The following is a 13,942-nucleotide window of genomic DNA, read 5'->3' as shown; positions in this document are numbered from 1 at the left end:
GCCAGACTTCTCAGTATCATTTTGATCTGTAAAACATCAAGAGTTTCCTCTATCATAATATATTTACATCTTCAGAGAGTCTGGATGGAAAGGAATTTTACTTTAATTTAATGAATAACCAACAATGAAAAAGAATTTTTGCTGCAATATTTGGGATTATGACTGGCAGAGGGGCAATCCACATAGAAAATCACACATAGAAAACATGATATATTTAACTTCGATATTTCCAGAAGATATATCCCAGACATTTAAAAAGAGAAGAGGCTAAAAATGGTAAGAAAAAAATATAATACTTTTCCAATTTCTAAATTTAGTCAAAGAGAAAAATAAAAACCTCAATCACCCTTTAGTGTGATCATTACTATTATTTTTAAAATCTAGCTTTCAACAGATCCACTTCGCTTTCCCTACGAAGAACGTGAATTCTGAGAGTGGGACCGAGGGGTAGCTCCAACTGTGAGAAGGTTGAACAATAAAGAACAAGAGGTGTTCGCTTCCTTTCCAGACACAGAATGGAAAGTCCTGAGCATCACCAGTGAACCAACTCAGCATCGCATTGAAATGCAGATTTAGCTCATGCAGCCCTTCTGTTAGAATGCCAACCTTGGTCTTGGGGACAAAGGAGAAGAATTGGAGCGTTGGCGTATTCTCCAAGTCTCATCCTTACTAGACACCTTTAAAATATGTCACATGTTAGCTGCTAGGGAATGCTTTCTGACTAACCAACAATCTTAGCTGCTTCTATCCTGATGAAAGAAATCCTGGTTCAAGAAGAAGTTAAAGCACTAAAGACATTTCTTACCCTTTCTATGCAAGTGAACAAATACATCATAGGATTTGAGGATTGAAATGCTCAGTGCTTTTCCCAATGTTCACACTATATGGTTTTATTTTTAATCAAAGAGGATATAGAATTAGTAACGGTATGAATGTGCTTTGAGCAAACAAAGTATTGAGAAAATTATATTCCAAAACAAAGTGGGCAGGGGTAATGCATTCTACTCAGATCTAGGAAATGTTGCTAAAAGTTCCATATTATTTGCTTTCATCCCTCTGTAGGTATCATTCAACTGATTTTTGGTTTCTATTGTTGCTATTGAGAAGCCATTTGTCAGTTACTCTGGTTGTTAATATCATCTCCATTCAGGGGTCTAGTTGCAGATTTATTTTGAGTTATCCAGCCTGGGGTTTATTGTGCTTTTCAAATGTGAGAGCTCATTTCTTTCATCAGTTTTAGAAAATCCATGACCATTATTTCTTCAAATATTACTTCTTGTTTTATATTCTCCCATTTCTTCTCTATAAGACACATGTTGGCCATTTAAATATTACCCTCTCTGTAAAATAAACTCTCTTTCATATTTTTGGTCATTTCAAGTTTCTAGGTAATTTCCTTAGCTCTCTCTTTTTTAATCCAGTAATTGTTCAGCTGTGTCTAGCCTACTATTAAACCTGTTTAATGAGATTTTTCTTTTTTATAATAGTGTCTATATAGTAATTATGTCTAGGATTCTTTGGTTTAAAATTCTCCCTAGTCTTTTTAAATTGTAACTTTCTCTTTTCATTTGAGTTTATTATTTTATAATTTGTGTGCTTAATTACAAAAATATAGCTTATACTGTATAGCTTCTATTATTCAATTTTTTGGTGGGTCTATTTCTATTACTTGTTGCTTCTTCTGATTTTCCTTATATTGTTTTACTTGTGTGTCTCACAGTGTTGACTTATGAGTTTGTTTGGTTGGGCTTTTTCTGTGGAAATCCTGTAAACTAGATGCTAAGAGTGTATGCACCCAAAAAGGTTTTGCCTTTGTTTCTGTTAAGTGCCACAGAGCCTTACCAACCCAGTATTACTTTTTATATAAATTACTCCACTTGGCATTTCCTGGCTTTGAATTCTGAATACTCAAGAGAACCTTTTAATTTATCCCAAGAGAAGCCTGGACTAAGATAGATTAATTTCCTGCTATAGTCCTATTTTGGTAGGTGGGTTTATTTTCCTGGTTCACCTTTTCACTAAAGGCCCAGCCCTTGCAGGTGCTCCCTTTATGGAAAGTCTTAGTTCTAACGCCTGGCTTCTGTGAGCCACAGGCGTGGTCTCCATTTCTTGTGTTGTCATTAAAACACAAGTAAACTGTAATTCTCTGGTTTTATACCTTTTATTCTGTTTTTAATTGCTGGGATTTCCTTCACATTATTTTTTCAAGCTCTGCTATACCTGTTATTTCATATTTTACCCAGTATAACTGGTTTTGTAATGGAAGGTTTTTCAGGTTATCTTGTGTGCCATATTATCTAAGTTCCATGGATGTATATACACTTTTAACTTATAAGAATATTTTCCTATCATGAAGGCAAAATGTCATGAATATTAAACAACTGTGCAGGAATTGTTAGTGGCTTAATATGTTTGATAGATTGAGAGTGGGTGAAACTGCTGAGAATGTTATGGGTCATTTTTATTATGCCACCTCAGGCTTTCATATAAAATTCATAGAAACACCATTTATTTAGTAAACCATATAGTTAATTAAGTATATACCTTCATCTCCTGGCCATATATATATTTTTTTTTTCCAAAATAAATTTCAGAAAAAAATCCTTCATCTATTGTAGCAAAAATGGAAAAAAACTATGAACTTTAAAAAACTTATAAATTGGTGTTGTGAGCCTGGATTTTCTTGATTAGCAGTTGGATTATATTATACTCAGGGTTGCAAGTTATCAAAGGGGTATAAGGGGAAATTCAGTATTCTTAAATTCTTATTATCCTGGGGAAGCCCTATTGCAGTAATTTTGACAAGAAAACAAAAACAAAAGCTGACTAAAATCAGACTGTAAACCATGCCAACAGGATGACAAAATGCCCTAAAATGTAAGTAGTGCCTAGGTCAGCACCTTTTGGGAATTACACAATTTTATTTTATTATTATTATTAGAGGCCCGATGCATGAAATTCGTGCAAGAGTAGGCCTTTGCAGCTGCAGCTACCTTGATACTCCCTCGCAACCACAGGCAGCTGCCTGGATCCCTCCCTCACAGCTGCAGTGGCTGCCGCCCTGGCTTCGTCCTGGAAGGATGTCCGGTCCAATTAGCATATTACACTTTTATTATTATAGATTGTTGATAGCATTACAGATGTCTCCCATTTCTCCCCCTTTACCCTTCTCTGCCCAACCCGTACCCCCACCCTCAGGTCTTCACCACCCTGTTGTCTATGTGACATACCTCCATGTGGGGGTGGGGGACAAGGAGAGAGAAACACAATTTTATTTTTATGATGCAAAGTACAGAATGAGTATTCTTGTCCATAAGTTAGATCCTTAGAAAAGATGACTAGTATGGAAACAGAATCTAATTTTGGACTTCTTTTTATAAACATCTTGAGTAAGTTGCTTGGATTTTATAACTTCCTTCAAGTCTCACTTTCTTAGTGAGGCTCATCCACTATATAATACTGCAGCTTATCCTTCCTTCTCAGCCCCTCCCTACAGCTCAGCACACCCATGCTACCTTTTTCTATAGTATTTATCCCTTCTAATATATATTTTTTATTTTTTATTGATTTCAGAGAGGAAGGGAGAGGGAGAGATAGAAATATCAATGATGAGAGAGAATCGATTGGCTGCCTCCTGCATACCCCACACTGGGGATTGAGCCTGCAACCCAGGCATGTGCCCTTGACCAGAATTGAACCTGGGACCCTTCAGTCTGTAGGATGAAGCTCTATCCATTGAGCCACACCGGCCAGGCCCTTCTAATATTTTAATAAACGTATTTTGTTTATTGTTTTTGTCGGTCTTCTCTGCCAACTCCAAGAAAGTTAAAATCTACCAAGAACATAAATCTTTGTGTGTTTTGCTTACTAATATATTTCCAACAACTAAAATAGTATTTGCCACATAGTAGGTGCAAAAATTACTTGCTATACAAATGAATAATTTTTTATTTCATTGCCTATAAATCAGGGTGAAAATTCCTGGTCTATCTTTTCCTTACTGAGACATGTGGATACATAGGAGAATTGTGTATCCAATATATATTGATTTATCTGGGAAGCATAAAGTGACCTATTATTTAAATGTCTTAAAGTGTCCATCTTAAATCCATTATTAAGTACATGACAATTTTTCTTATACAATATGTCTTCTATGGCAACAGAAAATATATAACAGTTAGTACTTGGGTAAAGGTCATACCTCATTTTTTTCTTTGAGTTTTGTGATCATAACAATCACGGGGCTATCTTCCTGCCAAACCATCTGCCAGAAATCATTCACGGTGTTGATCATGGGGCCCTGCGTGGCGATGAACGCTTTCTCTCTGCCACTGTAGCCCTAGTGTGAGTAAAGATACAAAAGATGGGCTCTGAAGTGCATGCCGTGCACTGACAATGTAGGTAAAATATCTCAGAACAAAATGGCTCTGCTCGTCCAAAAGCAACACAGATTTCTGTGGCTTAATTGATCCCAGCAGCACAACCCACATGGCTGTTCTCCCAGCAAGTCAAGCATGGCGCACGGTGTTGCCCGTCAAAATGCTTCGTCCTCACCAGAGCACCCCAGCCACGCACGCACAGGAAAGGAGGACTCACTGTAAAATACCCGCTACCAATGTTGGTTATGACTAAGCAAACAACAACAAAGAACTTGCTTTAACCAAGTTAAGTTAAAAGTAACTTATTCTAAGGAAAAAAATATAACCTCAAAGTCCAAATAGTAAGTTGACATGCTCATCAGAAAGAAATCATATTTATTTACTTACCCTGATATAATTAGCATTAATGTAGGTGCTCAATGAATCAGTTACATTTTTTGGTCTTAAACACACTCTGCTGAGGGGATCTAATGAAGAAAACAAGAAAGAGTATGTTAAACCGATATATTTAATGTGTCTACATTAAACACATTACTCTTTTCAAAGTTTCTTAGAACATCAACAACCAGTACATAGAACACCGGTTAACTTACATATTGACTGGCTGACGTGTGCCAGTGTTTGTTGTCGTGTCTGCGTGTCTGTGTCTTGATGCATCTGTGTTTCTGGAGGGACATTTGGGCCCATCTTGATGCCTGTTCCTGACATAAATCTCACCCACAAGCCTGAGATGGTGAGTTTATACTTCATGTTATTTATCTGTGGGTTTGTGATTCTTGACCCCATTTCTCATGTGTGCTCCTTTTCTTGTTCTTTGGGTTTAGAATTTGCACCCGCTCTTCCTACTTTTGTCTCTCTTCTGTCCTGCCCAACGACAAACGATTGGTCTGACTCAAATCCCTCTCACTACGTGGAAGAAGCTGTCTTCAGTTACCATGTGTTTGTTCACTGACAGCTCAAATATCTGATACTGAATAGATTATTATAATGTCTTAAATTTTAACACCACTTTCCATCAAAAAGTTGAAAGGTTCTAAGTATTTCCCAAACTGCTATCTGTAAATCATTTCTTCTGTAACATGTAGAATTAGGTCATATAATTTATAAATGAGCTAATTCTTTATGGACCATGGCACTATGGAAAATATGATAGTTATTTTTTACCAACATTTACATAAATGAATTAAGATCAAATCATGCCTTTATGATTTCTTTAACCTGGTACATGCTGCGCTTCTTGAAGGCAAGATGGAGAATTTTTACTCTCTCTCTAATACTCAGTGTCTAGCACAGTGCTTAAATATACACCGGGTGGCCAGATTATTATGACCGCCTGACGTTTGTAAGCAAACTAGCTATAATTTCACGCTGAAGTTGCTAGAGGGCCAGGCCATTATAAATAGGGAAGAAGGTTGTTTACCACGACAGTAGAAGTGATTTTTTTCTGAAGATATGGGTAAACAACTCGATTTAACAGCCTTTGAATGTGGTATATACTATAGCTGACACTCAATAAATGTCTATGTATTGATTTGAATTGTCCCTTCCATTTCCTAAAGCTAGTTTTATGTCTTCCTCTCTAGCAGTTGTTCTATTGTTCTTCAGACAGGCAAATTCTGAAAGCTTTTTATACCCACTGTTCCTACCTCCTCACCTACCATTTAAGTCTCGCGTACACGCCAATCTATCTGATAATGGCAATGTTAGGTATGCAGACGCTGCTCTTGCTCATGCCACCCGGACCATTTTGCTACTAAACCAAATGAGCTCAATGTGAGTTTTTTTCATGACCTCTCTGTGGCATTGAGAGAATATTGACCATATATATTTTTTTAAGTTCTCTCTTCCTTTGGATTCTGGGTTACAACATTCTGATTTTCCTGATGACTCTTTGAAGGTCTGTTTTCAGTCTCCTGCTTATTTCATCTGCCTCCCTCCCCTAAATCTAGGATTTAACTTGGCCCCCTTCTATGCTCATTTGACACTGTTTTGTTAGGTAATTGATTCATTCCCATAACTTTAACTATTAGCTATATTCTGAAGACTCCAAAATGTTTGTCTTAGACTAGACTACTCTCCTCAGTTATAGGCCATGTTTTTCCATTTATTTCTTCTGGGTATACCACAGGCTTGTGAAATTCCACATGCGCCATGTGTTCCTGTTAGCTTTCTGTTATTCTTCGTTGGATGTGCTCCCACAGCTCCAGAGCCCATGTTGGAAAACTAGTTGACCTACTGGGCTTGACCCTCCACACCCAATTACTCATATTCTCTCTGTTCTATCTCCTAGCATGCTCTGGGGTCTATTTTTCTTCTCTCTTCCCATGGCTGTCTTCTTAGACTAGGACTTGAGCATGCCATCTTTTCGTATTGCTTTCAATCTTATTGCTGCCAAGGTGGTCTGATCACATCATCCTGCCTAAAGCCATCCCTGGATCCTAATTGCCACAGCAGTATTTCCCAAACTGTTATCTATAAATCATTTTTTCTGTAACATGTAGAATTAGGTCACATAATTTATGAATGAGATAATTTTTAAAAAAGAAGTTTCACTAATCAAATCAATATAGGAAACACTGGACTTAAAGTAGAACCTCATCCCTTTTACTGCAGGTCTCTTCACGGTCTTTATTATGCTACTGTACCTTGTGAATTTCCTGAACTATTACATATAAATTTATTTATCCATTAATCTCATTTTATTATGAATCCTTATTGACAATCCAGACAGCCTAGAGCAGCATTACCCAATAGAACTCTCTGTGATAATGGTAAAGTCTTCCTCATTCTCTAAGGTTCAATACAAGAAATACATTCTTTCTGAAGCCTTTCCTGGAATTCCCAGACAGAATCAGGCATTCCTGTCTTTGTGCAGGCTCTCTCCTCTTTCAGTATTTACCATCTGATAGTTCAGACACTTACATTTCTGCCTTCCCTCAATGGATTTCGGTGAGCCCCATGAGTGCAAGAGCTATATTTAATTAACTTTTGTCTCTTTTGTGATTTCTATTTGGAACATGGTTCATAGAATGTTTAATATCAGAATTTATTGTTATTAGAAAGAGTAAACACTGCTTTGGCTTTCTATATATATATTTTCTGAGCAAAGGGAACGGGAAAACTCTCATTTCTTTTCAGTATCCACTGATTATTAGAAGTTTCCACAGACACCCTACACCACTCAGAATTGAAAACGCCTATTTCCTTCAACTTTTATAATGTCTGCAATGTATATGATTTACTCAGTGCTTTAAACTTCTTAGAAGCAGGTTCCCTGTCAAGCTAAGTTAAGTTTATGTTGAAAATTGTTAATTTATAGTATTTAAAAGTATTTAAAGGTTTCCAAATACATATTTTTAAAAACAAGAATACAACATATGACTCAATAGTAGAAAATGTAGGGTTCCAACCAAAGCCTTTTTAATGTTATCTTGGACTAACAGCCAAAGATTAAAAATTTATTTTATCATCATCAACATTTTAATGTGATTATTTTCATCACCACTGTTATAAATTTTCATGTTATGCATTTACGTCTACATATTAGTCAAATTCACTATAATAATCTTTATCAGAACTGAGATTTCTAGGTTATGTGTTTAATATTTAGCATATCATTTATGATACTTCTGGGCAGTATCAGTAACAATTACAAATATTATTTGAACACTGGTCAATTTCCTTCCTCTTTTCTGCTCCTTTTCATTTTCTTCCTTCTCTCTTCTAGATCTTTTTTCTTATTTATTTCCCTCCCTCCCTCCCTCCCTCCCTCCGTCCCTCCCTCCCTCCCTCCCTTCATTCTTCTTCACTTCCTCTCCTCCTTTCTTCACTCATTCCCTGTTTCTTTTTTTCCTCTCAACAAATTATTCAACACATACAGATTGGGAAAATAGAACATGTGAACTTTCCTCACCCTGGTCTCTTTAAAATACTTTCTGGCAATCTTAAGTCTCCTATTTAACAGGCAGAAACGATACCTGGAGCCTGGCATTTTGATTGGCAACATATACGATTTTATCAAAGACTATTCTGTACTTAAGATTTCCTCTCCAAGAAGAAATGTGTTTGAAGTTTGAAGTAAAGAGAAGAAACGGTTAGATAAGGAACAAGTGTATGACTGCTAGTGGTGGGCAAAGGCAAGGGGGATGAGAGGAATAGGATTGCTTTCACAAATGAATCCAAGATAAATGGGAAATGGGAGGAAAGGCAGGGACTGGCCAAACCTTCAAGGTGATTGGGAGTCATCTTCAAATTTGCTGCAGGAGAGAGAGAAGACTGTCCAATATGGCAGCCATTAGCCACATGGAACTAATTAAATTTAAGTCAAAATAAAATGAAATTTAAAAATCGGATTCTTGGGTTCACTTGCTATACTTCAAGCACTCAATTGCCACATGTGCCCAGTGGTTATCCCCATGGAGACATGAAACGTTCCCATCATTGCAGAGAGCGTTAGTGGACAGTGCTGATCTTGGCAATAAAGATGGTGATTACACAGAAACTCATTTTTAAAGACCCATGTGAAAATTATAAAAGAAAACAGGGCTCTTGAATATGTTTCTTTTGCAACTGTAAGTTTTTCTCTATATAGATAGTGCCCCTACTTCCTGGAATTGGTTCTGGGATTAATGATGGATCTATCTTATTTGTTAGAGAGGGAAAGCAGAAATTAACATTAGCTGAAGGCTTACTATTAGTTGAAACTTTCCTAGGGATTTTACACATATTATCATTTAATTCTCCCAGTAGTCATAGAGGGTAGTATTATTATTACTATTTTTAGGAATAAAGAAAGGATGGCACAGGAATATTAAGTAGCCTGCCTTAAATTGTAAATGTTTTACCTGGGTAGGATTTCAAGTCCAACTCCAATATTTTGCTATAGCCACATAACTTGTCTTAATAAGTAGTTAACTTACTTGCATATCTATTCTGTTTAATGTACTTAATATAATAAAACAGGAAAATAATTTAAGTAAGATACTTTACCAGATATTAAATTTTTAAATATGAAATTATGGTAGAACAAATAGAATTCTTTAATTTTATCTATAGTGTTTTATATTAGCATACATAAGTTGACTGTATGAAAGAAATACACATAAAATTTATTATTATTATAATGCATTGTTTTACAAATCATTTAATATTAATATATGGTCAGTTTTCCCTCAATGCTTTTGCGATTTAGGATGTAGACATATTTTCATCACTAATGCTTGTTTATATTGCAAAATAATTTGATATAAATTTGACCTTGACACTTTAATCAACCACTTAAGAGTGTTCTGAGCTGGGCTGACGCTGTCCTTAGAGAAGCAGCTACAATTTAATTTGTTCTTGGCCATCCATATTTCTGTTGCAAACATTCTCAAAGTTATTTAACCTTCCCATTATTTATAAGTTGACAAACTTTTAAAATTAAAAGTTTATTGTATATAAATGGGCAAACAAAGTCGAAACAGAGAAACAGGTTGCCACAGGAGACAGGGGTTAGGGGATCACGTGAAAAGGTGGAGGGATTGAGAAGTACAGACTAGTAGTTGTAAAACAGCCATGGGGATGACTAAAGGAAGTATAGTCAATAATATTGTAATATCTATGTATGTGGCCAGTTGGGTACTGGAAATATCGGGGGGGGGGGGCACTTTGCAAAGTATATGCTTGTTTAACCATTATGCTGTGCACCTGAAATGAATACAAAATAATATTGAATGTTTAAAAAAGCTTATTGTAGGTCAAAACAATAAAAACAATCATAACATTTAAAATATAATAATTTGCTAATTATTTTTATGTAATATTTTAAACATATTACAGTCTAAAATAAGCCATAAAGAACAACTTTGCCTATTTGTTCTAGTCTAGTTCTGGTGTGCCTTGTCCAGCCATATGGACTAAATTGTATTTTGTGCAACAGAGGGTGGGGTGGTATTCAGACTAGAAACATTTTCAACAGAAAATCCATCATTTGGAACTTCAGTTGTCAGCACAGGTGCCCTGGCTCAAGCGACCCACCCAGTTCTGGGAATGGAAAAGCTGACACAGGTCTATGAAGCAGTTGTCTGATATCATCTGGGCAGGAAATGGAGAAGGCTGAACTTAGAAGCAACCCTAATAATTTCCAAATCCTTCTGAGATTAGATGGGTAAATACAATAACTGCAATTGAGGCATGTTCCCTAGTTACCTAGTTTGGTAAATTTTAAATAAAAAAGTCTTAACAGAGGAAGAGACAGCAATCCTAACACAAATTAGTTTTATCCCATTCAGCTAGTTACAGTTATAAAACATCTTTCACAGTGATTATACCTTAGTAAATAGATTCAACTAGTATATGGAACAATTAAAAATATGCTCTAGTAGAGTGACTTTGACAATGCTTTTCCAAGTCCACCAGTAGGGGAATCCCAAAGACACCATATTTCTTGCTATTACTATAGATACGGAAAATTTGTTGTCTTATGAGTGAATTAATGGACTGAATTATGAAGACTCCACTATTTCAATGTCAATACCTTAAAAAAATCTTGCCCAGCCAGCGTGGCTCAGTGGTTGAGCGTTAACCTATGAATCAGGAGGTTGCGGTTCGATTCTTGGTCAGGGCACATGCTGGGGTTACAGGCTTGATACCCAGTGGGGAGTGTGCAGGAGGCAGCCAATAAATGATTCTCTTTCATCATATCTCTCTCTCTCTCTCTCTCTCTCTCTCTCTCTCTCTCTCTCTCTCTCTCTCCCTTCCTCTCTGAAACCAATAAAAAAGTATTTTTAAAAAATCTTTGTGGTTCTATCGTTCCAGAGCTATTGTCATGAGATGTTTATGGATTTTGCCAAAACCCCAATGATATCTGTTTCGTTAGTGATTCAAAATGCTACTCCCTCTCCAAAGTATTTTACCACTCTAACCAAAATTAATTACTCAGTTCTCTCTACAGTCCTACATCACTTGAGCTAAGTGTCAATCTTGGCTCATATTACATTGAATGTAATTACTCATTTACATGTCTCTCCTCTCTAGTCCATGATCTCCTTTATCTTACAAACTGTTCCTTATTCCTTGCTAGCTCCAGGCTTCCAGCTCATATCTTAACATCTATAAATTTCATGGAGCCAAATTTAGTTTTAATAGAGTCTATAGCAGTGGTTCTCAACCTTCTGGCCCTTTAAATACAGTTCCTCATGTTGTGACCCAACCATAAAATTATTTTCGTTGCTACTTCATAACTGTAATGTTGCTACTGTTATGAATCGTAATGTAATTATCTAATATGCAGGATGGTCTTAGGCGACCTCTGTGAAAGGGTCCTTCGACTGCTAAAGGGGTCGCGACCCACAGGTTGAGAACCTCTGGTCTATAGCAATATTACTCAAAGTGTGGTGCTGTTATCATCTGAATGAGAATCACCTGAGTGTTTATGAGAAGTACAGATTCCTGGGCCCAATAGCAGACCTACTTACACAGAATCCCCAGAGTGGGGCACAGGACTCTAGATTTTTAATTAGGACTCTAGGTAATTATTATGCAAAATGAAGTTTTTTGGTATAGTTTAATTGGGGTATAATTCACATATCCTACAATTCACCTGTTTACAGTGTGCCTTCACAGAGTTTATTTTTATTCAGAGAATTTGAAACCATCACACCAATCAATTTTACATTTTCTTTTTTTTCATTTTTACTGAATTTATTGGGGTGACACTGGCTCACCTTGTTAATAAAATTATACAGGTTTCGGGTGCACAATTCCACCACACATCACCTGTATACTGTATTGTATGTTCACCCCTAAGTCAAGTCTCCTTTCATCACCATTTATCCCCCCATCTCCTTCTCCAACTCCCCCCTACCTCCATCTCCCTGGCATTCACCACACTGTTGTCCATGTCCATGAGTTACAACATTTTCTTTATTCAAAAATCAACTCCATACCTTTTAGCAGTCATTCCCATGTCTCCCAACGCTAGGCAATCATTAATGTAGTTTTTGCCTCTATAGATTTGTCTATCTGGACACTTCATATAAGTGAAATTATACAATAGAAGGTCTTTTGTAATGACTTAGCTCACCCAGCATAATGTTTTCAAGGTTCATCCATGTTGTAGCATGTATCAGTACCTCATTCCTTTTATTGCTGAATAATATTCCATTGTGTGGATACACTGCATCTTATTTATCCATTCATCAGATGATGGTCATTTTGGTTGTTTCCACTTTTGGGGCTATTATGAATATAATGCTTTTAAAAATGTGTGTACAGCTTTTGTGTGGGCACATTTTCATTTCTTTTGGGTATATACTTAGGATTTGGATGTCTGAGTTATATAGTAACTCTTGGTTTCACTTTTTGAGAAACTAGCAGACTGTTTCATATGTAGTTGCACTTTTCTACAACCCTACCAGGAATGTAGGAAGTTTCCAATTTCTCTACATCCTTGCCAACACTGTCTATTGTCTATCTTTTTTATCATAATCATGTGGATGTGAAGTGGCATCTCACTGTGGTTTTGATTTCCCTGATAGCTAATGATGTTAAGCATCTCTTCATGTGCTTATTGGCCAGTTATATCTACTATGGAGGAATGTCTACACAGGTCCTTTGCCCATTCTTAAAATTGGGTTATTATTTTTTTATAATTGAATTGCAAGAGTTCTTATACATTTCAAATAGAATGTGTAGTTTACAAATTTTTTTCCCCAAATTCGAACTCATCGTTCTATTTTTGATGGTGTCCTTTGAAGCACAAAAGCTTTAATTTTGATGGCCAAGTTATGTATATTTTCTTTTGTTGTTTGTACTTTTGATGTCATATATAAGAAATCATTGAGGCCCTGAATATTTACAGCTGTTTTATACTAAGAGTTTTATCTTTTACCTTCAGGTCTCTCATCCATTTTGAGTTAATTTGTATATGGTGAGGCAGGGTCCAATTTTATTTATTTTTTTTGCATGTGACTATCCTGTTGTCTGAACACCATTTGTTAAAAAGACTATTCATTCCCCCATTGAATTGAAAGACACCATCAATGAAAATCAACTATAATGTGTGGCACAATACAATTTTAGAACCATGTATGTACTAGAACTGTGAACTGCCCACTATAATAAAGTAATACAAGATAAAGTTATTAACCTTAGACCATTTTAAAGATAACTAGACTTGATCGTGTTTGCAATTCCAAATTTGGTGTGTATGTGGAAGTCGTGACAATGGGAAATGGTAAGGTACGGGTAAGTGCAAACTATTTAATTCAAGGAACTTACTTGGCAAAATGGTCTTATAACGATTTTTAGTTCCATGACGTGGAATGTCAATTTCTTTGGGATCCACAAAGTTCATCGGTATTTCCTGCAAAAATGAATGATATCAAATTAGTACATCTAATGCTTCCACAAAGAAAATCTTCACAGGGGGGCATCTGATCTAAAGCTCTCTGGACTTCAAAGTCATTTATAAACAACAGCCTACCACCTCTGGCAGACCAACACCCTTCCTTCCATAAACATATCAGCGGCACCCTGGCAAGCTGACTCTGAGAAACAGTTCTCTGTGTTAGAAAGCTCTA

The 13,942-nt window shown here is 36.3% G+C and overlaps 1 protein-coding gene across 1 annotated transcript in view; it reads right to left on the bottom strand.

The window, feature by feature from the left end:
* PTPRR (protein tyrosine phosphatase receptor type R) overlaps positions 1 to 13,942 on the bottom strand; it is a 131,287-nt gene that overhangs the window by 29,934 nt on the left and 87,411 nt on the right. Inside the window, exons 6-8 of the mRNA XM_036299605.1 lie at positions 13,641 to 13,725; positions 4,767 to 4,846; positions 4,202 to 4,339 (exon numbers count right to left, since the gene is read on the bottom strand). Coding sequence (XP_036155498.1) covers positions 4,202 to 4,339; positions 4,767 to 4,846; positions 13,641 to 13,725 — 303 coding nt within the window. The remainder of the gene's footprint in view (positions 1 to 4,201; positions 4,340 to 4,766; positions 4,847 to 13,640; positions 13,726 to 13,942) is intronic.

This window comes from Myotis myotis, unplaced genomic scaffold (assembly GCF_014108235.1).
Source record: "Myotis myotis isolate mMyoMyo1 unplaced genomic scaffold, mMyoMyo1.p scaffold_m19_p_3, whole genome shotgun sequence".
NCBI lineage: Eukaryota > Metazoa > Chordata > Mammalia > Chiroptera > Vespertilionidae > Myotis > Myotis myotis.
The sequence above is the reverse complement of the archived record's forward strand: the minus strand, read 5'-3'. Positions and strand labels throughout refer to the sequence as shown.